Source organism: Odocoileus virginianus, chromosome 4 (assembly GCF_023699985.2).
Source record: "Odocoileus virginianus isolate 20LAN1187 ecotype Illinois chromosome 4, Ovbor_1.2, whole genome shotgun sequence".
In the NCBI taxonomy this organism is placed as follows: domain Eukaryota; kingdom Metazoa; phylum Chordata; class Mammalia; order Artiodactyla; family Cervidae; genus Odocoileus; species Odocoileus virginianus.
Window position 1 is genome coordinate 10,550,226 of NC_069677.1, and position 26,681 is coordinate 10,576,906.

The 26,681-nt window shown below is 41.5% G+C and overlaps 1 protein-coding gene and 1 long non-coding RNA gene across 8 annotated transcripts in view; one reads left to right on the forward strand and one right to left on the reverse strand.

Annotated features, from left to right (window-relative positions):
• HACD2 (3-hydroxyacyl-CoA dehydratase 2) overlaps positions 1-8,361 on the reverse strand; it is an 81,154-nt gene extending 72,793 nt beyond the window's left edge. The window contains exons 1-2 of the mRNA XM_020899486.2: positions 8,175-8,361; positions 5,335-5,452 (exon numbers count right to left, since the gene is read on the reverse strand). Coding sequence (XP_020755145.2) covers positions 5,335-5,452; positions 8,175-8,329 — 273 coding nt within the window. The 5' untranslated portion in view covers positions 8,330-8,361. The remainder of the gene's footprint in view (positions 1-5,334; positions 5,453-8,174) is intronic.
• A 98-nt stretch (positions 8,362-8,459) lies between these two features.
• LOC110140855 (uncharacterized) overlaps positions 8,460-26,681 on the forward strand; it is a 35,550-nt gene continuing 17,328 nt past the window's right edge. For 2 of the 7 annotated variants that reach the window (XR_011487221.1, XR_011487219.1), the window contains exons 1-2: positions 8,460-8,888; positions 9,503-9,608. This is a non-coding gene — a long non-coding RNA (uncharacterized lncRNA). Of the gene's footprint in view, positions 8,889-9,502; positions 9,609-9,739; positions 9,831-20,446; positions 20,582-26,681 lie in introns of all 7 variants that reach the window. The other 5 variants (XR_011487220.1, XR_011487223.1, XR_011487222.1 and 2 more) reach the window with 5 other exon arrangements.

Genomic DNA, 26,681 nt, shown 5'->3' on the forward strand with positions numbered 1-26,681 from the left:
TTGAATTATACTTTCCAACCTTTTCTACTTCTGATAGCCATATATCTTGACAGGTTTGATACTCTCAATCTGTTTTCTAGATATCTTGGTTCTACTACATTATTGGTCTGTTAAGTTCCACTACTTTCCTGTATGCTTTTTCTGTGGTACTGATAATCATTCACGCAGTAGCTAGTCCACCAGAGGTCTCTGCTCTGTAACCTGAGACCGTAACCAGGAACTCCTGCCTTTCTTGAATTTTCAGTACATATTACATACTTTTCTGCACTGCATCCTCCTTCCTGTCCTGAACTGCAACCATTGATATTTTCAGTTCTCTTTACTAAAAAAAAAAAAAATCAGCATGCTCTTTTTTACAGCCATTACCTGTCTTCTCTGAATACCATATCAATTTGCTTCTATTTGCTTGAGTTGTTAAGCAGTGAGGCCTGTGTGGGTGGACTCCTGTTTCCCACAGTCTCCCTCTTCCTTTCTGATGTTGTGACACTTATTAATTATACCCAAGTTCCATTCCCCTCTGGTTTTCACAGTTTCTGAAGCTGGTTCGTCTGGTTTCTTGTCATTCTTGTTTGCGTCAGGTAGCTCCACTATGACTTGCTCTGCTTGCTCTTCAGAAGACTCAGAGGTCTGGTTTCTCAAAACAAGGGCTCAGAAAAAAGGTAGTCTAAAATGTGCACATAGCTTGGGTTTCAGAAGTTCCTTTTAAAAATCATTATTGAGAAATCAGCATGTTTTCACAAAGAAGAAAAACATTATAGGTGATGGTATGTCCCCAGATGAGTTCAGAAAATCAAACTTAACAGATAATGTGCCTAAAATGTATGACTGTAATAGTAACATCACAGAACCCAATCACCTAATATTTCTGTGGGGGAAAAAAAAAATCACTCAGTAGTTAAGGCAAAAAGACAAAAACGCAGCAGGGAGACAAGATCGGAGCCCTCTTCCTAAGGATACTACAAGTTCTTAAGAATTTCTGTATTTTAGAGAAATATCCAAACCAGTTTCCTGTTTCATCAAAGGATCTAAGGAGAGTTGTGAGGCTAGGTATAAGAGTCAGAGCAGAATACAGAGATAGGACTTAGAAAACAACAAAAGCTGTCTTCTTTCCTTCTCCCAGAACCAACCAGTTTGGCCATTTCAGACCCAACCCTAAATCAACTCAAGAGAAAAGATAACAAATGAAACTTTTTTTTTCTTTCTTTCTTGTTTTGGTAGATAAGAGGGTTCCAAGCATTAGAGGGATCTGGAAGAGAATAAGAAGGAAAAGGGGTGCCTGTGGTCCATTAGACAGTCCAAGATGGACAGTGGCAGGTAAATGATGTATGTAGTGATGGACATGTGCTGAAGATGGTCTATTTAGTAAAAACAATGAATGTCTCTGCAGAGCAGTCCTTAACTTATTGAAATCCTCACTGTCAATCAGAGAGGCACATCCAATTACAAGTACCTGAAAGTGTCTTTGTGGCAATTACAGTCGTACGTTAACTAAATATATTTAGAAATCCAAATTCTGTTAGAAATAAGTTTAAAGTGCCATAATGTAGGATCAATCTACCAATTTCTTTCTTTTCTTTTTTTTTTTTTTTTTACCAATTTCTAATCTTTAACCCAATTCTTAACAGGAAAGATCGAGTCCTTTCTTATCCAGGACTATCATGGATACCTCAAAAAAGAATAAAGTAAAAAGAAAATTAATCCATAGGTCATTATATATGAATGGTATTTTTAAAAACTGAGATATAATTCACATATCACAAAATTCACTTAAAGTATACAATTCAGTGATTTTCAGTTATGTTTCTAAGGTTGTACAACCATACCACCATTTAATTCAAGAACATTTTCATCACCTTAAAAAGAAATCCTTGGCAACCATTAATCCACTTTCTGTCTCTTTGAATTTGCCTATTCTGGATATTTCATATAAATGGAATCAGACACATAGCTTTTTGTTTCTAGCTTCTTTCACAAAGCATGTTTTCAAGATTCATCCATATTTTTAACAAGTACTAGTAATTCATTCACTTTATGGTATAGAGATACCATCTTTTATTTATCTATGAATGGCATTTAAAAAATATACTTTTATTACCCATGTTAATTAACTCCCAGGATTACTCCATATTCAACTCAAGACACAATGTATTTATTCACACACTGATCTCTTGGCCCACAAAGTTATCAGCATTTTACTTTCTGTCAATTTATAAATCATCTCATATCTTATTATCTTCACTGTACTGTGTCTCATAACTTTGGTACATACTTTCTTGGGCTTGCTGCCTAAAACCATTTTTCTAGAGATTGTCCCTTCCCTCCAACTTCTATATGGTTAATGTGACCCTGCTTTTTTCTACAGGTGACTGGACCAGAAATAAATACCTAATTTAAGCTGGACAATAAGATTCTTCACTAGGATTATGGAAATGGAAATAAGATTGTTTTTAATTAGCTGCTCTCTTGATTGCAGAAACTACAATCTCAGGAGTTTTCTGTTACCATGGTCTGCCACACAGACTAAGAAACCAAAACAAAAAAAACAACAAAAAAAACCCCCAGTCTGCAAGAAGAGAAGAATCAGAGAAAGAGAGAGCCCCACCATTGGGTTCCATGGGACATACTATACATTTATAACAAATTCCCCTTACAGATTAAGTCAGGTAAACAGGTTTCTATAATCTCTAGTCAAGAGTCCTAACATGATCATTTACTCAATAAAATTTTAATGTCTTTATCAGCAAGGGTTCAGTCTCCATGGTACCCATTACAGTGCCTCAAGCACATACTTATTTAACTATCACCTGTGGAATATTTTGGAACACTATCTATAAAAATTACTTAAGACACTCTTGTATGAGTACGTGGGAAAAAAAGTAGGATTTCTATTTTATTAAAAAGCTACACTGTTTCACAGACTCAATATATCTTGTGCACATTTTGCAAAACTTCATTTAATTTCCTCAGAAAGTCTTTCTGTATTACATTACTACATGTCCATTTACACACGCTTAGTAAATGTTTTTAAATGTTTTAAACACCAGTGTTATATTTTCCTGAGAAGATTTGAAGTGTCCTGAGAACAAGTAAAGTCTATTTCCTCTGAGAGCAAACTCTCATAGAACCTACTAAGGAATAATCATACAGATTATTATTCAGAATATTCTTAGAGAGGTACAAGTGAGTGACTGACCTCCCTGGACTCATTTTTTCCTCCTATAAACAGGGTTTATTATCAAGCACTAATAATTCACAAAAGGACAACTTATCTGTAATTAAACAATACTAAGCACGTATAGTTATCATACCATCTAGGTTGGGTAGGCAATAAAACATTCCTTAATGGACAGCTCAGGAAATGCTGTTCTAGCAAGCCTGATCTCTTCTCCCCAGCTGAGAGGTCCCTTGACACCACTGACATCTACAAAGCTAATATACTGCACATTCTAGGCAGTCTTCATTCATTTTGCAGAGTACTTTTTCCAGAATCAAATCCAGGATTTGTCACCAAATTGGTTTTTACTGGGGATAATAAAGATAAAACCAAAACTCCAAAGTATTTTCTTAAAACCCTATTAAAAATTCTATAAGGATAAATGGGCTAATCCCTCCCAGGCTAAGATTTGGTTCCTAAGTGGATTTTTGTATCACACTATTTAAGGTCACTACCTTCCCTCAGATATTCTTAAATTTTAAAAATTATACCTCTAATATTACCAAGTCTTACAGAGATGGAATCCCCTTTAAATTACTACATTATTCCAATAGGGTACAATTTCTTACTGTATCAAGCACTGAGGCAGTTTCTAATGGTCTTGATTCCAAATTTGCTTCTCTGTAGCTTTAGAGAACTGTGTGGGCCAAAGGTCCGGGAGACAAGTTCTACTTATTTACTACTGCCTCTTTCCAAAAAAATTTCAGCCTCCCAAGTTTAAAACATGGCCTAAGCTATTTGCTAAACTTTCCTTAAGCTATTAGGGTAGAAAGGAACTTTACAAATCTACTTCCACCTAATTATTCTACAAATGAGAAAGAGGTGGACAAGAGATAAATGACACACCCAAATTCACAAAGTAAATTAGTAAAACTAGCATGCTTAGAATAAGGCACTCAAGCTCCGACTGTACGCTCTTTACATCATACTATCTACCTTAAATGTATAAGGAAAGACAGTATCGAAATCTCTCTGCTTTCTGAGAGGAAAAAACAAAAACTGTTAACTTTCTGCTTTCAAAAATTAGGGGGAGAGGTAGAAGTAACACATTTTATTTCATAGAGAGAAATGGTCTTTTCTTAAATATCCTTCCAAACATCATGATGGGCTTAGCCTAGAGGATAAGTGAAATGAAACTGAATACCAGATCTCTGCAACCTGAAAAATTTTCACCATAATGAACTATGGCAGCTATTTTGTGTGTCCAAAGCTATCTCATCTTCCTTTTTCCATTAACAAAGTCTACAGTTTCTTGGCCAGAAGGATGTGCCCTAGATCTGACTAATCAAGTATCTCACATCACTGGCAAGAGTAATTGTTCTAAGTAAAGCAAACCAGAATCCTTCCCTGACGCTAAGAAAAATAAGCTCTCTCACACCATGTGGAGAAGGCAATCTGCAGTAGGAGAGCCTAAGACCAATATTCAAAGAGAAACAGAGAAGCAGAGATGAGAGATGGAAAGAGAGTCTGGCAACATCAAATCCTTGGTTTTCATTCCTCATTCCTGAGCTGGTTCCTTTGATTTTGTAGGTTAACCCTATATCTTTACCAACTATGGAAGCAAATAAATTTCCTTTTGCTTAAAATAATTTGAATTGGGCTTCTGTCACTTGCCACTCAAAAATCCTAATGTACTTAACCCAGAAGAAAGGAATGGATATACACATTATCCTTAATACAGAGAAATTAATAAACCTTTGTTTTAAAAAAATTTTGGAGGCTTCTAGACAGTCTCTACTATTCTTATATCTATCACTCCTGACATCCTACATTCAATAACATCACTGTGCCCATTATATGCCAGGCCCTGAGAATATCCAAGTTTGCTAGCAGTTCCTTAGAATTTTCCTGGAACTTTTTTAAACCTAATATAAGTTTGTTTAATTTGATTTCCAATAAAAGTTGAATGTAAAATACATTCCAGGTAATGCAAGTTAAATGAGATCTACTTTACCTGGTCAAAAAGATAAATCAGACATCAACATTATACATAGCATACTATGAGGCAAGTTTTTAACATTTAAAGCAAATCCAACAGAAACATGGCTACTTCAATATAATTTAGTAGCTTGTCTTTAATTTTACAATAGAAATCAACAACAACAAATCTCAGGACCCACCTCCAATAAGGCTCCAGTTTGGAAGAATTTCAAAGGCTTTTCAATGGAATAATAAAGGCTATGATAGCTGCCCTTAGCCAGGTATGCTCTGACCAGACCAACTGCTATAACGAGCCACCTAAGAAAAAGAGCAATCAGAAAAAAAAAAGAAGTTAAGTAGGATTATAATAGAAAAACATGGCAAAGACAGATACTGCCAAAGGTGACCTCAAGAATCTGTCCTGGATTTATGGATTATCACCCTCAAATGCCAAGCTGTATGTAATGCACAGAAATGCTGCACCATCAGCAACATCCTACCAAGAGTGCTTTTTGCAAAAGCAGAGTGGCACCTCACCCATCTGGAGCTCGGCTTTTTTGGCAACCTTGCCTATTGAGAACAAGGCCAAAAGGAAGGGAATAAGCTAAATTGGTCCTTGAGGGGCTAAATTAGGTGCCAGAAAGTACAAGACAAAAGAAACTATTACAGGAAAATTTAATGCCCTGTGCAGTTAAAGGGTCTGTAATAATAACAGGGTAAAGATAAGATGTTTTAAACTATTTATATAAGTATCTTCCTGGTACCTTAAAAGCTGTTGTTTTAACAGACTACAAATGACATGAATAAATAGCTTTCTTTTAAAAGAATAAAAGGCTTTTAAGCTGAGATTCTCAAAATCAATTCAATAAAGAAAGTCAGATTAATACAAAACCAAAACAGGGAAGCATTTAGGCATATGGCTCTGAACACATTTTTGTTCTACTGTCTTCCAAAATAAATTTCTCAGATCTTGTAGCTTTTTATTTGTTAAGTTCTGTACTGAAATGTTGTATACCTTTATTAAAGTATGTCTCCTTGAAGGTGCTAACAGATTTATTTATGTATACAATCTTAACTAGGCAATGGGGAATGTGGTCTGTTATTTCTAGAAACTATCACGCAAAGACATCAAACAAGAGTCTGTAAAAAAAAAAAAAAAGAAATGAATTCCTTAATGGTGTTACTGGTTCAGCATTGGTGGTGGTAGTTTAGCTGCTAAGTCGTGTCTGACTCTTGTGATCCCATGGACTGCAGCCTGCCAGGCTCCTCTGTCCACGGGATTCTACAGGCAAGAAAACTGGAGTGGGTAGCCATTTCCTGCTCCAGGGGATCTTCTGGACCCAAGAATCAAACCCTGGTCTCCTGCACTGCAGGTAGATTCTTTATCGATTAGTGGCCTAGAAAAAAGCTTACTTTACTCTCACATCCCCAACTTGTCTTCCTGGTTTAAGATACCATTTCTTACCCTCCACCCTATTCTCTATTTCCTCCCCAATATATCTTAAAAATCTATCTTCAGTACAATGCCCTTACTAAGATGACAAGAATTTTTATATATAAACACACACATAACACTCCTGAATATTCTTTTAAAATCACTGTGACCATTTATGTGATAAAGCAAGCTTGCATGCAATATTTCTTCATTAGTCTTTGAGTTAAGAGACATGGGTTCTAGACCCAGAACTACTACTAACAAGTTCTGTGACTTCAAACAAGATAAGCAAGTCACAACTTCTCTGAGCCTAGGTTTCAATACTATTTCTAACAATAGTCATAAAGCTCCTATGATCTTCTCAAGATATATTTTGTGCATGTGTGTGTGTGAAAAAGCAAGGTGCTGAAATGCTAATAGATGAGAATTTGTATTTTTTAAAAGGGGTGGGTTATGATTGTACAATTTGCTTGTATCAGTATCTTAAAGGTACACAAAATTATCTGCCTTCGAGGGAGGAAACCTGTGTGGAAGGGAAGATAGGAGGGTAGATTTTTACTGTATGCCCTTGCATATATTTTCAATTTTGCATCTGGCCAATGTATTATCTAGTTTAAAACCAAATCAAATTAGATGTTCATTATACAGTTCTTTCAACTTTTCTGTATGTTTGAAAATTTTCAAGATAACATGTTAAGAAAAAAATTTTTTCACAAATGAATACAATTTAAAAATCTATATATTCGTCTGATCCTGTGATCAAAAATCAGGAGATCAAAGAACTGGAGAAACTTGGAGAGCGCCTAGCTCAACTCTTTAGTTTTTACAGATGAACAAACGGAGGTCTAGAGAAATTAAATGATTTATCCAAGGTCACACAGCTAGTCAGTGTCATAACTAAAACTCAAAACTCGCTGTGACAAGGGATGGACTGAAATAAACTAGAGGGGGTAAAATCTGTTCCCAGGGTCTATTCCCCTCCTCCCCAGTAACTCTGCCTTCCATCTCTAGAGTCCTCCCCGCTCCAACCCATCCTATAAAGTCTAAATTCACCTAAAGCACAGAACTGCTCATGTCACTGGGCAAAAACTTTGAACGCTCTTCCACCACCTTTCACATTAAAGCTCATCGTGGATTTTGAAAACAGCCGCGGAAACAAATGGTCACTCTGCACCCACAGCTCCCGCCACTCCCTTTAGAGGGAACAGTTCGCCATCCGTGACTTGCCTCCTGGGCTCTCCCCGCAGCAGGATCGCCCAGCACACCGCCCCCCCGACCTAGACGTGTGGCCAGCCCACCTGTCCTCCCAAGGCCCTCCGAACTACCGCCTAGGCAGCCTTCCCCGAGCCCCCATGGAGCCTAGAAACTCCAGCTCGGGACACACCCGGTGCCTGGGAACTTGCTCGGCCCCCGGCCCGGGCGAGAGTCCCGGGTAGGCACAGGGGAGGATCCAGCCTCGGTTGCCCTCAGCGCCCAAGTGCGGGGGCCCGGACTCCCGCCGCCGAGGATGCGCTGCGCGTGGCGGGCCGAGCCGCGCCGCTCCTCCGGCCGCAGAGCTCCCTCCCCGGCCAGGCTCTCCCCCGCCTTCCCGAGCCCCAGCCTCACCCCGCGGTCATCACCACATTGTAGATGACCAGGTATGCCGTGGCCAGAGGCCCCGGGCCCTTTTTCTTCCGCGAGCCGCTGGCTTCGCCGGCCCCAGCACGGCCCCCGCCGCCCCCATTCCCCTTCGACGCTGCAGTCGCCGCAGCTGCCGCCATGTCAAGTGCCGGGAACCCACTATCCTCGCGCAAGCCCCACCGCCCGGACTGGGCACTGCGAGAGGGCGGGGGGAAGGAAGCGAGAGAGGCGGAGCCGAGGCCGCGGGGCGGAGCCAGGGAAACCGCCTACGGCGGCCGCCATCTTGAAGGAGGGCAAAGACGCTCCCGGCGCCTTCCGCCCCTCCGCGAGCCTCAGGCGCCACCGCCATCTTAGAACGGAGTAATCACCGCCGCTTTTGCCCACCGGAGAATAACCTCTGGCGCCATCTTGATTAGGTCAATATTGTCTTTGGTCTTGCTGGGCAGGCTTGCTGTTTCTACCATCTAGATGTATCGTCGTCCGTGGTTATTCTCGTTCCTATAATTTCCGCCTCCATGTTGGATTAAAAAAATGATTCTTTCATTCTCTCTTGTCATCGTGACTTCTCCCAGTGATCCTATCTTCTCCCCTAATGCGGCCCCGAGTAACCTCCCGTTTTGGGTCAGGTCAATTGACGCACATTTCATTTCCCATCGTACCCAGAGGCCGGCGGGAACTGCACTTTATGTTATCTTGTAGGTAGGTTGAAGATTTCAGTCCCCGAGGGTTTATCCCCTGCCTTTTAAGTTACTTTTAAGTAGAGGTCTGTAGGGTAAGGGAGTTAAAGGCGAGGTTCGGAAAAAAAAGAGACTGGTACTTCACAGGAACAAATCACCTTTAATGAGGCAAGAAGGGGCAGCAGTCAGATCAGTGAGCTGCTGCACTAACCCAAGCAAAGAGGAAGCATATATGTGGAAAACTACTGTCTTAACGGGGCCAGTTCTTCTCCAACGTTTTTCATTTGTTCGGAGTAGTTATCTCTTAAATGGCTGGGGCAAGGAATTCCGGAGGTCGGCCAGAGGCAGCTGGGCATCATCAACCGTGATGTCTTTTTTTTTTTTCTCCTTTGGGTGAGAGAGTTCTTTGTTTTGCATAGAATGGTGGGGAAGACCTGGAGGGGAGTTTTAACTTCAGGCTATTTTGAGCCATGTAATTTTCCTTCATTTTAGACCCTAAGGAATATATACAAAAAGAGAAAGAGAGGTGGGCACCGTTAATGTTCAAGGTCTCTTTGTGCTGATAAATGAGGGTCAGGGCTTTGTGGTCTGGGAGGAAGGAAGTCTAAGGCCCGTACTGTTGATTTTCTATTCTAGCCGTCAGGGTCTCAAGCAAAAGAACAGGTTGACTTGGTCTCGGGAAATGGCTCGGACTCCGTCTTGGAGGAATCCCTGGAAAAGATTAAACAAACAAGGCCCGAAGGTGAGTAGGAGGATGATGAAAATGAATGGTCTGAGAAGGGGTAAAACCCAAGGCATCTAGTTCCAGCCTGTTAACCATGACTGCCAGGAATTGCTTAATCTCAGGTGGATTCATGAGGCTCCATCTGTAAGGTTTTTTGCAGCTCCTTGGACAATACCAGATTGGTTGGCATTGAAACAGCAGGATTCGTCTAGAAAAAGGCATAGACTTCTCTTCTCTGCAGTGAGTAGCTCTAATCCTCTTCTATTTTGTAATACTATGGCCGCCAAGGAATCAAGTTGATTTTGAATAGTTACTAGGCCTTGAGCTATTTCATGGAGGCTGTCTGTTAGGTCTTTAGATAGTGTCTGATAGTTTTGGATGGAGGTTGTTAAGCCCGCGGTTCCTGTTCCAATTTCAGCTGCTATTTCTAGTCCCATTAAGAGGAGAATGAAATGAATGGCTCGTTTGATTCATTTGTGGATGAGAGTAATAGGCTAGGGTTGACCATTGAGGGCTATTAAAATGTTTGGACTGGAGTATACAAGGGTGCAGGTTCTGGTCCAATTAGTCGGTAGACAGAGGTGTGTAGACGTCCCACACAGGAAATATAGGCCAGGTTTCGTAATACAACAGCTAAAGTCAGTGGCGAAGAGGAGTTGAGGGGAGGTTTTGATCGTTCATTCAAGGATGCTCAGAGGTTAAAGCGTCTGCCTCCAATGCGGGAGACCCGGCTTCGATCCCTGCTTCGGGAAGGTACCCTGGAGAAGGAAATGGTAACCCACTCCAGTATTCTTGCCTGGAGAATCCCATGGTTGGAGGAGCCTGGTAGGCTACAGTCCACGGGGTCGGAAAGAGTCGGACACGACTGAGTGACTTCACTTTCACTTTGATCGTTCATTCAAGGATGCTCAGAGACCCTGCTAAGGTGGCCTCAATGATGGGAGGTGGAGCAATATGTTGAAGGAAACCGCCCTATAAAGGTTAAAGAGTGTCCTGTAGGACCAGAAACATATATAGCCCTTCCAGTGGCAAAGAGTAAGGTGGAGGTATGGTTGCACATGGACTTAGGGATTGTGTCCATGGGTTGGTCACATGAACTGTTTTGGGAATTTCTGAATATGTAAAAAGGAGCTGGTTGTGACAGTGTTATTTTCTGGGCAATAGGGCCTCCTATTGGAGGTTTTTTGTCGAAGGAGGGAAGTTTGGTGAGTAAAGATTTTAAGAGTATGTCTGAATTTCTGATTTGGTCACTAGTGTGAAGATATTTAAGATATGAGACAAATAAAGGCTCTCCACAGTATGAATGGTGTAGGGACATGTTACCTGTGGTCCAGTCGAGGATGGATGTGGGGACGACTGAATCTCCCAGAGGAATTATAGATAAACATATCCGGCAGTCTTTAGCCAATTGTGGGTTAGAAGCATTGAGAACAGTATGGGTTAAATTAAGGGTCCAGAATAGATAGTTGAGGTTAGCATTTGAAGGAGTTTGTAGGTCAGAGGAAGAAGGGAGGATAAGAAAAAGATGTTAAACAACATTTGGGGAAGTGAGTATAAGATAGATTATTATGGAAAAGAATTGGATTTTAAAGGGGTAAATGTTATAAAAGGTTCCCTGTAGCCACAGGGTGGAGATGTAATCTTCAATGTGTTCGAGCATGGATCCTTGAGGATTCGAGACCCAGATATCTGCCAGAAGTTGTGCAGGAATAAATGTAGCCATGAAACCGATAGGCTCATCCGTTACCAGTTGGGGCCAGTGGAAGCCCTGAGAACTTTAGAGCTGTAGGGCCTGTGTGAGAGTGAGAAACTTGATAAGTATTAGTCTGACAAGCATTTTCATCGTTGGGCTGCAAAACCTTTTTTTAACCAGGTGATGTGTACCCAAGGGGTGATTTCTTTTAATTTTGCAGCCAATTTACCAAATTTGCAGCCAAATTACCGTGTAGGGTCCTTGCCATTTGGGGGTTAGATCTGAGTGGGAGACTGAACTGCCATATAGACTTTGTCTCCTATTTGAAGGGATGGGTATGGAAGATTGGGGTGTGGTTGAGTGGGTAAGTCATCCATATGTTGCAGAGGGCATCTTGTATCTGGGAAAGTAAAGGAAAAGGAAGGTGGGAAGACAATTTGGGACTGTCCTGGGAGGGGGGAAGACCCAAAGGTATTATGGGCCTCCCATACATGACCTCGAATGGACTGATATTTAGGGTTTTTTTTGGTAAGGCCCGGACCTTTAAGAGGGCTAAAGGGAGGAGTTTAGTCCAGTCTTGAAGTTTGATTGTTAATTTGGTCAGTTTCTTTTAGGACTTGGTTGGCTCTCTCAACCTTACCGGAAGACTGGGGATGATAAGGAGTGTGAAACCTCCAGGGAACTTGAAGGGCTCGTGCAATATTTTGGGTGATTTGGGGTGTGAACTTGGGCCCATTGTCAGACTGGAGGGAGGAAGGCATTTCAAACCTTGGGAGGATTTCAGTAAAAATAAGCTGAGCCATAGTAGGAGCTCGTTTGTTAGTAGTAGGGAAAGCTTCAATCCATCCAGAAAATGTATCTACAAAGACTAGGAGAAATTTAACCCTTATTACAGGTGGCATGTGGGTGAAATCTACCTGCCAGTCTTGTGCGGGAAGATGTCCATGAATTTGGTGGGTGGGGAAAGGAGGGGGGTGAATGTTAGACTTAGGATTTGTCCACTGACAAATGGTACAGGTTTGGGTCAGATTATTTAAATAAGTCACATCGTCCTTAGTTAACTCAATAAAGTCCTGAAGGAAAGTCTTAAGTACTTTTGTAGAAGGGTGGAAAAGGGAATGTAAATATGAAAGTAAGGTGTGGATGTTAGGCTCGTCGATTTGGGCTATAGTAAAGACAGAACTAACAGAGGAGGCCTGCCACTTTGCTTCATGATCTGCTATATTGTTATAAAAGGAGATAGGACTATGTCGCTGATGTCCCCAGCAAGTGTATTACAGCAGCTTGTTTTGGGAGCTGAGCCACATGGAGGAGTTCAGAAATAAAAGAAGCGTTGAGAATAGGTGTGCCCTTCTGAGTGAGGAATCCCTTCTCCCTCCAGATTATAATGTTAGAATGTAATATGTTATAGACATATTTGGAGTCAGTGTAAATGTTTATCTTTTGGTCTTTGGCTAGGGTAAAAGGTTGTGTAAGAGCTATCAGTTCAGCCTGTTGTGAGGATGTGTGAGCTGGGAGTGTGGCTGACTTAATGAGGCGAGGGGGGATAACTTTGTCGGGCTGTCCCTGAACTATAGCCTATCTAGCCCCAAATGGGGCTTGTTTCTGGGCACTGCCATCTATGAACCAGGATGGGACTGTGGGGTCAGCAAGGGGCTGATCAGTTATATGTTCAAATAGATTAAGTGTCATATCTAAGGTCTGAACACAGTCATGAGATAGGTGTTTTGCTTCTGGATTTGATGTAGGGAGTAGGCGAGCAGTATTAAGAGGTATACAAGGCATGAAAGAAAGGGATGGGTCTAGGACGTGTGTGTGGAGGATTTGTAGTCGAGCAGGGGGCAGAGAAAGGAAAGCCCAATGAGAGTAAATCTTTGAAGGAATGAGGTGAGCATATATTTAGAAGAGCATTTCGGGTTAGTTGTTGGGCTTCAGGTATTAAGAGGGTGGTTGCAGCTACGGCCTGGAGACAAGGTGGCTATCCGAGTGTGACGAGATCGAGTTGTTTAGATAAGTAAACTAGAGGGCCCCATATGTCCCCCCTTTTTGGGCACAGAATCCCTAAGGCATGTCATTGTCGAGAATGTACAAAAAGGAAAAAAGGCTTGGTGTGATCAGGTAAGTAAAGAGAAGGGGCCTGTAGTAAATGTTTGATAAGAGTCTCTATTGGAGTGTGGAGAGAGGTGGGGGCCAATAAAGATTCATCTAAGTTTTCTCAAGTAGCTTGGTAGAGAGGTTTTGCATGGAGGGCAAAATTTGGGACCCATATTTGGAAGAAGTTCAATAGACCTAATAGAGAAAGAAGTTCCCTCTTGGTTTGGGGCCTGGGGGTCTCTGTCAAGGCTCGAAGTCTCTGAGCTGAGATTTTTTGGATGTGGGAGTGAGAAGTAATCCCATGTAATTGACAGTGGTGGAAGCAATTTGTGTTTTGGAGAATGAGACTCTGTAGCCCCCGTTGCCTAGGGCATTTAATACCATTGTAATGTGGACTAGGCAGTTATGGTGAGAGGAACTACGTAACAATAAATCGTCTACATATTGGAGTAAGGTAGTAGAGTCTAGGTCTAAAGTTTGTAGGCCTCTTTGAAGGGCTTGACCTAAAAAATGAGGGCTATCTCTAAACCCTTGTGGTAAAATAGTCCAAGTTAATTGTTGAGATTGATATGTGTCTGAATCTGTCCAGATGAAGGCAGATAGGGGCTGCGAGGAGTGGTGTAGAGGTATAGTAAAGAAAGCATATTTGAGGTTCAATACTGTGAAAAGAGTGTCAGGGGGAATATTTGAGAGAAGGGTGTAGGGTTAGTGACCATGGGGTGTACGGGTATTATGACCTCATTGATCTTGCGAAGATCTTGGAGTAGACGCCAGGAGTGGGGTCCCTTTTTGACTGCCAGTATAGGAGTATTATGAGGAGAACAGATAGGCCATAAAAGGCGGGCTTTGAGCATTTGGGAGGTTATTGGTTTAAGTCCTTGTCGGGATTCTGTGGTCAGGGTATGTTGAGTTTGGGTTATTACTTAAGAGGGATTTTTAAGAAAGACCTGCACAGGGGAATGGTGTCTGGCTACTGATGGGGCTTCAGTGTCCCAGATCTGAGGATCTATCGGGGGAAGGTCAGGGGGCAGGTTTTGGGAGTGAGGGCTGGCCAGGGGTTCGGGTGCCATTTGGATGTAAAGAACTGATACAGGATCTAAGAATGGGAGATTTACAGAAGTCTGTAGCTTAGCCAGAAGATCACATCCCATCAATGCCATTGGGCATTGAGGAACTGCTATAATAGAATGTGTTAGTGTTGTTTTGCCAAAGGAACAAAGGAGAGGAGGGGCTATCTTGGGATAAAAAGGGATGCCTGAGACCCATTTGATGAAGGTTGGAGAGGGCCCTTAAAGGAGGTTAAAAGTGAAAAGGCCACTCCAGTGTCTATTAGAAACGAGACTTTGTGTCCGGCCATCATGCCAATTACCTGAAGCTCTGAGTCCGTCTGTATGGGGCGGACTTGGGGTCTGGAGCTTGGGCTCCGTCACTGGAATAACTCAGGCATAATTGGATCATCTCTCACCTCATCCAAGGAACCATGGTCTGGGGTGCCAGGGCCTCCCTGAGTCTGGTTTCTGGCCCGTTGTTGTTGGTGGACCCTGAGATTTGGTGGGTAGTGTCTGAGGATAATCCATTTTCCAGTGGCCTCATTGTTTGCAGGTGGAGCAGGGTTTGGTGGGTGACCAGGGATTTAGGCAGGACTTAGCCCAGTGTCCCTTTGGTTACATCTGAAGCAGGGGCCTGGAGGGTTAGGTCCCCTACGGGTGGGCGGAGGTTGATGGGCCAAAGGGGTTGAATTTTTTCCTTGGATAGCTGCAGTGAATAAAGCATATTTGGCCTTTCTTTCCTTTTTTTTTTTTTTTTCTTTTTTTGCTTCTTCCTCCCTATTGTTGAAAACTTTAAAGGCTATTTCTCGGAGACCTCGCTGAGGGGTTTCGGGGCCCTTCTTTAGTTTTCGGCAAATATCAGGGGCTGACTGGCTTATGAACTGGATATGTAGGTACAGAAGTCTGGCAGGAGTGGAAACATCTAGATTAGTGTATTTTTGGACTGTCTCAGTAAGCCGTGAAAGAAAAAGGGCAGGATTTTCATCTTTTTCTTGAGTCACTTCCTTTATCTTAACATAGTTAACATGAATGTGAGAGCTTTTTAGCATTTCTTCTAGTAAACAGGTGATCATATGATGCATGTGGTCATATGATGGTTGATATGTCCACCGTGGCTCAGTTAAAGGGACTGCATCATCAGACACCAGATTAGGCCTAAATCTTGGTTATGGAGCTGAATAGGATGAGTCCGGGCTGCCTGCCATATCCGTTCCTTTTCATCAGGGGTTAAAATGGCATTTAGGATGTAATAAAGATCACTCCAGGTTAAATGATATGCTTGTGTAAGGCAGAGGAATTCTTTTCTGTATCTAGTAGGATTTTCTGAAAAGGACCCCAATTTTTCTTCAATTTGGCTCATATCAGAAATTGAGAAAGACACATGAACCCGTGTAGGGCCCTCTGGTCCCACTACCTCTCTGAGAGGAAACATGTGTTTGCTTCAGGTCCTGGCTGATGAAGGGGCAGGGGGGTCATCTCTTGGGGTTTCGGAGTCATTGCTTCCTGTTTTGGAAGAGGAAGGGCTAGAGGGTGTGGTCTTGTCTCTGGAAGCCTCATCTCTGGGGCTGTAGGGAGGGGGCTTATCTGCCAGGTCGAAATTGGGGGCTGAGGGTTTAGGGGACCTTCTAGGGGCTTTAGATTTGGATTCTTTTGTAATGGAGAGGGAGAGAGAGTAGAGGAGGATTTGATAGGTAGAACAGTCCTTGCAGAGAGAAGGACGGCTTCTAAGGTCCCAGAAGGCTTGAATAAGGGGACCTCCAACCGTTTGCCATTCCGTTTGAGGAAGTTAGTGAGATCTGATAAAATACTGAAATTGAAAGTTCTGAACTCAGGCCAGCGGTTTTGGTTATCCAGTTTGTATTGAGGCCAAATTTTAGTGCAAAGTGACTCAAGTTTATGAACCTTGAGATCCGTCAAGAGTAGAGGTTTGAGGTTTCATTTTATGCAGACCAAGGGAGAGTCCCGTGGGATGGATTGACTTGACCCCATAGCAAATGGCTAGTGACAGTCCGGTCGAGAGAAAAGGTCATCACCTAATCTTTTGACTCGGCAAAGAGAGAGAGAGACTCTGAAGGAGGGAGGGACGTCCCCCAAATAGCTCCCCAGAGGGCCTTTCGGCTGGAGGGTTCCCCAGGAACCTGGAAAGGACGATAGTCTATGGCGCCCTAGAGTACTGTCCAAGCTTATGTGGGCTACTGGGTCAGGCAAGAATTTGTGGTGGATGGAGGGAGGTCAGATGGCAAAAGACCTCTGTCCTGGAGTTGGGTCCATCTCGCGGGAAAGAAAGTGTAAAGAAAAGAGGGAGAGAGAGAGAGAGGCCAGTATTCCTCGGGTTACGTGGAAAACCAGTAAAGCCCTTACACAGGGCTTGTACCGCTCAGGAAGGCACAGGGCGTCCTCTTGAGGAGGTCTTGAAAGCCTGGGCAGGAGAGTGAGCTCAGCAGGCTTCCACGCTCCGAAGAGCTGGGCATGGAGAATGAGAAGGAACCTCAACCTCCTGGGTTTCAGCACCAAAAAATGTAGGGTTAGGGAGTTAGAGAAGGCGAGGTTTGGAAAAAGAACGAGACCGGCACTTCACAGGAACAGATCACCTTTAATGAGGTGAGAAGGGGCAGCAGTCAGATTAGTGAGCTAGTGCACTAACCCAAGAAAAGAGTATTTATAGGCATATATGTGGAAAGCTACTGTCTTAAGGGGGCCTGTTCTTCTCCCAGGTTGTTTGGAGTAATTATCTCTTAAATGGCTGGGGCAGGGAATTCTGGAGATAGGCCAGAGGCTGGACCGGCTGAGAGCTGGGTGTAAACAACCTTAAAGTCCATTATTCTCCCACTTTGGATGAGAGAGTTCTTTGTTTTGCATAGAATGGTGAGGAGGACCTAGAGGGTAGTTTAAACTCTAGGCTATTTTGAGCCATGTAACTTTCCTTCAAGGTCAGTGAGAAGTATGCCCCTTTAACTATTTGATTAAAGTTGTCCATGTGACTTAGGATCCAGTGTCATTCTTGAGGGTCTGAAGTATGTCCAGATTTGTCTTCCTGCCTGATGCCGCGTGGGCTCACATGTCACTGAAGCATGTTGAGGATAATGCGATTAGGCAGTCGGCTAAGTAAAGTGTCGATGTGAGTGAACATCTTTCCACTACAGTATTCTAAGTTAGAGGGATGTTGGCTCATACAGAAAACCTGTCTGCTTGAGGAAACCAGAACAGCGTGTGGAAACTGCTTCAACCAGCAGACCCCTCTTTCCGTTCATTGCTTTGTTAAAGGGTTTTTTTGGTTTGTGAAAGTCTCTTAACCGTCAATTACCTGATACCCAAACTCCAATACTTTGGCCACCTGATGTGAAGAGCTGACTCATTTGAAAAGACCCTGATGCTGGGAAAGATTGAGTGCAGGAGGAGAAGGGGACAACAGAGGATGAGATGCTTGGATGGCATCACCGACTCAATGGACAGGAGTTTGGGTAGACTCTGGGAGTTGGTGATGGACAGGGAGGCCTGGAGTGTTGCAGTTCATGGGGTCGCAGAGTCAGACATGACTGAGCAACTGAACTGAACTGAAACATTTCTTTCGAGTAATTACTGTCCATATGAAAGTGAAAGTCGCTCAGTCGTGTCCGACTCTTTGTGACCCCAGGGACTGTATAGTCCATGGAATTCTCTAGGCCAGAATACTTGAGTGGGTAGCCTTTCCCTTCTTCAGGGGATCTTCCCAACCCAGGGATCGAACCCAGGTCTCCCACATTGCAGGTGGATTCTTTACCAATTGAGCCACAAGGGAAGCCCAGAAATACTGGAGTGGGTAGCCTATCCCTTCTCCAGCGGATCTTCCTGACCCAGGAATCAAACAGGGGTCTCCTGCATTGCAGGTGGATTCTTCATCGACTGAGCTATTAGGGAACCCACCATACATACAGTGGTATACAATACTTCTTTATTCATACCAGCAAATATTTTTTATGGAGCATCTGCGAGGTTGCACTGGTGTTTGTGACCCTAACTGAAAGATAGTACTTGGTCTTTCAGAGGTTCTGTAGCGGGAGCCAGGTGAAATGACAATGTATTAGTTGCAGGACACTGTTACCAGTTAGAAGAAGTATTAAGGGAGTTGTTACCAGAAGAAGAGAATAGGTGTTAGGCAGTTACGGTAGGCTGAAAAATGCCCACCCCCCACCCACCAATGATGTCAAGTATCTGAATGTTACTATATTTGGGGAAAGGGTCTTTACAGATACGTTTAAATTAAAAATCTTAAGATGGGAAGATAATCTTGGATTATCCTGGTGGGCCATAAATGTGATCACTTATCCTAACAGAATAGACACAGGGAGAAAAAGAGACTAGCAGGCAGAAAAGGAAGCAGTGTGACAACAGGGGCTGAGACTGCAGTGAAGAACCACAAATTGAGAAATGTTGACAGTTGCTAGAATCTGAAAGATGTAAAAATCTCTTTTAGAGCCTCCAGACGTGGTACAGACTTGCCTTACAACACCTTGATCTCAGACTTTACAGAATTGTGAAGTGTGATTATCACCCAGTTTATGATAATCTATTACAGTGGCAACAGAAAACAAATACAGCCAATATAAACAACAGATCCTGAATGCATGTTATCTGCCTCGAGTATCTTACAGTCTCCTATTGAGAGAATTGCTACATTCAAAGAATAATCGAGAATGTTAAACAAGTTAGAGAGGTCTAAGTACCCATTTCCGAGAATCACACAGCAGTATTGTTGTGTGGAGAGAGAGGTCAGGAAAATCTTCTTGAAGATGTGTCTTGAACGTAATTATAAAGAGAGTAAGGGAGGTGTTACGACAAGGGTGAATGTTGTTAAAGTGAGAGAAGGTAAAAGGTAAGAAATGTAATAGGATACAACCATGTGTCTACAGAAGGATAACCAAGGTGAAGTGAGAAAAATATGTTTAAATAAATGGTTGAGGCTTGAGTACTAGACTGGGAAATTTAAGAACTAAGACACGATAATCAAGTTCTTAAATAGTTATAGGTTGAAAGTATCTGTAAAGTAAATCAGCTCCCATTTATTAGTTTCTTACTGCCCATGTGACAGATTACCACAGACTTAGTGGCTTGAAACATCAGGAATTGATTCTCTTAAAGTTCTGTAGGTCAGAAGTCGAAAATGATTCTTTCAGGGATAAAGTCAAGGTGTTGGCAGGGCTGGTTCTTCTGAAGGCTCCAAGGGAGAATCCGTTCTTTGCCTCTTCCAGCTTCTAGGAGCTGGCAGGTCCATCTCTCCAATCTCTCCTTCTGTTGTTGGAATGCCTTCTCTGATTTTATCCCACTGCTTCTCTCTTATAGCAACATTTGAGATTACATTAAGCACAACCAGGTAGTCAGGAATAATCTCCCCATCCCAAGATCCTTAATCACATGGCCAGTCCCCTTTACTGTATAAGTAACAGTCTAGGAATTAAAGCATAGACCTATCTGGGACAGGGCTGTTATTCAGCCTATCACATTCCATTACCAAAAGAGACAGATTGAGACTGATAGAGGTAAAACCCCAAAGATGAGAAAAATCACAAGCATTCTTTGTAAACCATTGGTGAGTTTGCGGGAAATCATTGAAGGATATCTCTAAAGTGGGGACCAGAAGTGGAGAGAGGACTTTTGTTGGTGATGGTAAAGAACAGTAAATTGAAACTAGAACAGTAATCAGTAAAATTGAAATCAAGGATTTCTGTGAAGGTAGAATGCTAATGCCAGTGCTAGGACTGACCGAGAGACTGATCAAGTTGAGTTTTCTAGGGCATTACCCATTGATTTCAACATATGAATTTTGAGGGGGGTCATAGACATTCAGACCATTGAAGTTACCTTCTTTGATAAAAGAATCTTGCAGATATGATTAAATCAGGGATCCTGAGATGAAATCATCTTGGATTATCTGGGTGGGTCCCCTTAATCATAAAAGGGAGGTGGAGGAAGAATCAGAATCAGTCAGAAGGGGGTGTGACTATGGAAGAAATAGTGAGATGCATCTTTATCTGGCTTTTAAGGTGGAGAAAGGGGGCTCCCCGAATCTGGAAAACAAAATAGATTCTTCCGTTGAGCCCTCAGAAAGGATTGCAGGCCTACCAACATCTTGATTTTACCCCAGTGAATCCTCTGTTGGACTGCTGACGTATAGAACTGTAAGATAATACATGTGTATTATTTTAAATGACTAAGTTTTTGGTATTGATAATTTGTTACAGCAGTAATTGAAAACTACTACATTGAAAACATCTATATTGATGGCAGCCAAAAAGCATTATTAGAGATAAAGTCTTTCATAATGATGAACTGTTGTGTTCACCAGGAAAACAACAATTTTGAATGTGTATGTATAATTAATTACATGGCCTCTGTGCTACTGTTCCAATTTTATGTAGACAATTATAAAACATTATTGAATGATGATAAGGAAGACCCAAATAAATGGAGAGATACTGAGTTCATAGATTGAAAGACTCAGTATGGTAAAGATGGTGTTTCTCCCCAAATTAGTTTATAAATTACATGCAGTCTTAATCAAAATTTCACAAGTAGTTGTTTTTATTTTTGTGTAATTTGAGAAGCAGATTGAGATTTTTATATGGAAATTTTTTAAGGTCCAAAAATTGCCAAGATATTGGAAGAATTTGCTCTACAAGATATCAACATTTATTATAAAGTACAGTAATTAAGACAGTATAGTATTAGCATAGGGATGATAAATAGACTATTGAATCAGAATAGAGATCCTGGGAACAAACCAACACATATATAGTCAACTTCATGTATGACAGAGAAACAGTAGAGAAAAGATGGACATTTCAATAAATGATGCTGGGACAAGTGGATATTCATATGAGGAAAAAATTTCCCTACCTCACAGTCTATACAAAAATCATTTCTAGAATTAAGGTGTGAAAAATCAACATTTAAAGTGTTTAGATTAGTATAGGAGAATTGGTATAAGAGAATATGATCTCAAAAGTAAGGAAAGAATTTTAATAAAAGATATAAAAAACACCGTTTTCAAATGAAAAGGCATAAAACAAGCAAAAAAAAAAAAAGCAAGGTACAGGGTGGGGAAAGATGTTTGCCACATGTGTAATTAATAAAAGACTAGTTTCCACAGTGTTTGAAAACTTCTTCTAATCTGTAAGAGATAGTCACCATGAAAAGTGGGCAGAAGACCTGAATAGGGACTTTACCAAAGAAAAAACATAAATGACCAATAAGCATGCAAATACAGATCAACTCCTTACTAATCAGGGAAATAAAAATTATAACCCAGTGAGATACAATTAGCCATCCTTCAGTGACTAAAATGAAACCATTGATGGCACCAGTTTTTGGTGAGGGTATAGTGTGGTAGAAACTCGCAGACTGCAGGTGGACAGACTCGCATTCACATTGGAAAACAGCTTGGCGTTATCTAAGAAAGTCAAAGACATACATATCCCATGACTATTTTTTCTAATGCCAGGTTCATGGCCTTAAAGATCCCTAGGATACATATCCCTGGGGTCACAAAGAGTCAGACACGACTGAGCAACTTAGTTAAAACTAAGTCTGCTTTAACCAGACTGCTTAAATCAGTATTGTTCATTATAGTCCTACACTGGATACCACACAATGTCAGTCTACAATAGAATAAGTAAATAAACTGTGGTATATCTTACTATGCTTTTAAACTGTGGTGTTGGAGAAGACTCTTGAGAGTCCCCTGAACTGCAAGGAGATCAAACCAGTCAATCCTAAAGAAAATCAAGTCTGAATATTCATTGGAAGAACCGATGCTGAAGCTGAAGTTCCAATACTTTGGCCATCTGATGCGAAGAGCTGACTCATTAAAAAAGACTCTGATGCTGGGAAAGATTAAAGGCAGGAGGAGAAGGGGGTGACAGAGGATCAGATGGTTGAATGGCATCACCAACTCAATGGACATACGTTTGAGCAAGCTCCGGGAGATGGAGAACGACAGGGAAGCCTGGCCTACAGCAGTCCATGGGCTTGCAAAGAGTCAGACATGACTGACTGAGCAACAGCAACAGTATCTTACAATGGGGTATTTCACAGCAGTGCAGGTGAACACATTGCAGTTCCATTCAACTGTCACATCGAGGAATCTCATAAGCAACATTGAGTGAAGGAAGTAAGCCATAGAAGAATATACACAGTATGATTCATTTCTCTAAAGTTCAAAATCAGGCTAAATGAAATGATTGCTTAAGGAATTCATACACAGGTGGTAAAACTATAAAAAAAAAAAAAAAAGCAAAAAAAAAATTATCCCGAGAGTCGGGACAGTGGATACTTACCCTGATAGCGAATGGTGGGGAGGGGCACGAGTAGGGAGAGTGGCGGGGGGAGGAGTCCTGGGAGTAAGAGGAGGACTGTATTTCTTGACCTAGGTGGTGGTTACACAGGTTTTCCCTTGGTGATAATTCATTAAAATGTTTGTTTTGGGTGCTTCTTGCTTATACTTTATATGTTAGATGTACTTTGTATGTTAAATATATGTAAATGACATATAATAAAAAAGAGACATCCTGTTAGGAAATACTGCATGAGGATGATCTTCTAAGGTGCTATTGTAGTTAATCTGGGTTAATAAAGATGTTAAGGCAGGCAAAGACCTGGTAACAGATAGTAGACATATTTTGTACCCTATGATCCTCATCCTTCTGACTACAGATAGTAACGCACATAGAGAGGCAACTGTTACCACACATTGGGAACAGTCAGTACTTCTGGACTCAAGCTGGGCACATGACCCAGGAGCAATTGATAGGGAGGCACCCCTCTCCATCATCTTGCCGTCTCCATAGAAAAGGCAACTTCTGTCCAGAAGGGGTTACGTATGAATCGAAACATTGAAGAACAAAACGGACTAGTTAGGGGTGTATTGAATGGACGTTGGGCAGCTCACAAAACTGATGAAAAAGCTGAAGAATAAGGTTTGGAACATCAATAGGAGCCAAGGAAAATTAGGCATCTAAAAATAGAGACCAAATGAATGCACAGGAAGAATCTGGTCAGTATCCAATAACTTCTGTCATTGGCATAACTGCCATTGGGCATTGGATGCTGCCATTATTGCTCCCTCTATCACCTCTAGAAAGATTCAAAACTGCCATTTATTTCTGTGTTACTCCAGAGTCAAGGTCTTAGGTAGGAGCATGTAGTTCTGGGAAGGGGGCTGTCTCCCCACGCTTGAGCTTCTTTATTGGAATTCCCTTCAAATAGGAAGTGTGTTTAGATACTGGGTGGCCAAAAATGAAAGATACCCATCACAGGAAATATCAGAAAAAAATGTATCTGGCTCCACAGGGAAGAAGAGAGAGTAATATGATTATGATCGGTGAAATCCATTGGGCCATGTTTAAACTGGAGGATGAGAGATTGTGCACAGAGTCATTAAATTGAAAGGCAGCCAGACTGAAGCTTCTTTCTGCCCTGCAGTGAACCATTCTCTCTCTTTTCTAGTTTCTCTGCCTGTGATTGTGGATAGGGAAGAGGGGTGTAATTCTGATCCTGTACTACTGAACAATCTATCTTCAATGCAGGAAGGCGGACATCCAAATGTCAGCAATCTTCATGGTTGGTCACACACCCCAAAACATACCCTCATAGGGCTCTCTGTAGTTTTAAAGTTTATTATTTTTTAATTGACGTATAGTTGATTTACAGTGTTAACGCCAATCTCTGCTGTACAGCAAAGTGACTTAGTTATAGACATACAGACATTCTTTTTATATATACTCTTTTCCATTATGGTTTATCACAGGATGTTGAATATGGTTCCCTATGTGATACAGTAAAACCTTGTTGTTTATCCATCTTGTATGTAATAGTTTACATCTGCTAATCCCAGACTCCCAGTCCTTCCCTCCTTCCCCTTCCTGCTTGGTAATCACAAGTCTCTCCTATATGTCTGTGAGTCTGTTTCTCTTTTGTGAGAGGTTCATTTGTGCCATATTTTAGATTCCACATATAAGTGATATCATACTGTATTTGTCTTTCTCTTTCTGACTTACTTCACTTAGTATAATAATTTCTAGTTGCACCCATGTTGCTGCAAATGGCGTTTTTTCATTTTTTATGCCTGAGTAGTCCATTGTATATATGTATCACATCTTCTTTATCCAGTCATCTGTTGATGGACATTTAGGTCATTTCCATGGTTTGGCTATTGTGAATAGTGCTACTATGAGCAAAGGGGTGCTAGTATCTTTTTGAATTATAGTTTTGTCTGGATATTTTCCTAGTAGTGGGATTGCTACATCATATGGTAATCCTATTTTTAGTTTTCTGAGGAACCTCCACACTGTTTTCCCTAGTGGCTATACCAATTTACATTCCCACCAACAGTGTAGGAGGGCTCTTTTCTCTACACAGTGTTCAGCATTTGTTATTTGTAGACTTTCTAATGATGGCCATTCTGCCCGGTGTAGGGTGGTACCTCATTGTAGTTTGATTTGCATTTCTCTAATAATTAGTGATGTTGGGCATCTTTTCAAATGGAGGACTCTGTGTTAACGGCCACTTGGGCGATAGTGCTGAGGTCATTCCCCACCTTCCTAATCTAGTTTCACTATCATACAAAAACTTGGAGAAAAGGAGGGGTGAATAATAGAATTCAAGCTCTAAATTTCACTCTAAACTTCCAGTTAGCTAGCCTGTGGAAGGGCCAATGATATGACCTAACATGAAAAGGTTGTATCGCATTATTCTTTTAATAATCTGAGCTTGAGGAAACTGACACCTGAGCCAATGTGGAGTGAGGATGCCCTCTATGAGAGACTGTGAGATAACTATCTTAGTACTTGATGACCTTCTGTGATCAGCTTCAGGCAAAGGGTCTCCTTGTAAATGGTGAATGAACACACCAATGAAGATCAATAACATTTATGAACAAATAATGATTAAAATAATGAGGTAGACATCCTCTTTTTTTCTTCTTCAGACTGTCAGAGATAAAGATGATACTGTTGGCAAGGATATAATGACATGGGTATTCTTAAACTGTGCTACTGAATGTATAGATTGATAGATACACTGTCTGAAAGGCAGCTTGGCGATACATATGAAAACCTTCAAACCTTAAATGTCCTTTGACCCAATAATTATACTTCTTGGAATTTAATCTTAAGGAATTTAGCTAAACTTAAATTTTTTTACTGAAGTATAGTTGATTTACAATGTTGTGTTAGTTTCTCCTATACAGCAAGGTAAATCAGATATGTGTGTGTGTGTATCCACCCTTTTTTAGGTTCTATTCCCATATAGAGGACCTTGTTGTTTATCTGTCCTATATATATTAGTTTGCATCTGCAAACCTCAAACTCCCAATCCTTCCCTTGCCCACTCCCCTTCCCCTTGGCAACCACAAGTCTGTTCTCTATGTCTGTGAATCTGTTTATCTTAAGGAATTTAGGATGTGAAAAAGATTTAGTTATAAATGCTCATCATAATGCTATTTATAATATCAAACTGTCATAAGTAAATAAATGTTCACAGTACAGACTGGTTAAATTATGATAGAGGTTTAAAATAGTATACCATCCAGACTTTAAAAATGATTTTGCAGAAATTTACTTTCAAATGATTCAGCAAAGCTAGAGTGTGTGTGCGTGTGTATGTGTATGAGTGTGTAACAGAGAGGACAAGCATGAGAGAGAAATTCTGAACAAAGGGCAAATGTGGTAAATGATATGATTGTTAAGTCAAACTATAAAGGTCTTAAGTTTTTACTCTGCTTGCAAGCTAACAAGGTGGCCTACCCACTCCCCACCACTCTCATATTTTAATATATAGTTTTCTTTTAGGGCCCAGCAGCAGCAAGGGGCCCAGATCTTTGTCCATGGAGACCATTACTGCCAGTTTGAGGGCGCTTCCTCCCAAAGGGCAACCTCAAGGCTTTGCTATCTGTTACCCAGCCCAAGTTCCAGCACCCTGAGGTGAGGGAGCTGGCTTCTTCTCCTCAATGAGGAGACGTTCTGTTCTTTTGAACACCATGGGGGCACACATGAACTAGGGCCTGGACCAGGTAGATAGAATGTGGGGTTTCCCAGGAAGAGAAGGAGGGCAGAGCTTGATCTCTCAGGGTGCACTTTGTGACTTAGGGTGTGTGTGGGCGGGTTGGTCTGGGTCCAGATAGAGGGGCAGGAAGAGGATATGTTTTATATATATATATATATATATATATATATATATAATGTAAATGTTATTTATATAGACATTATACTATTATATATATGT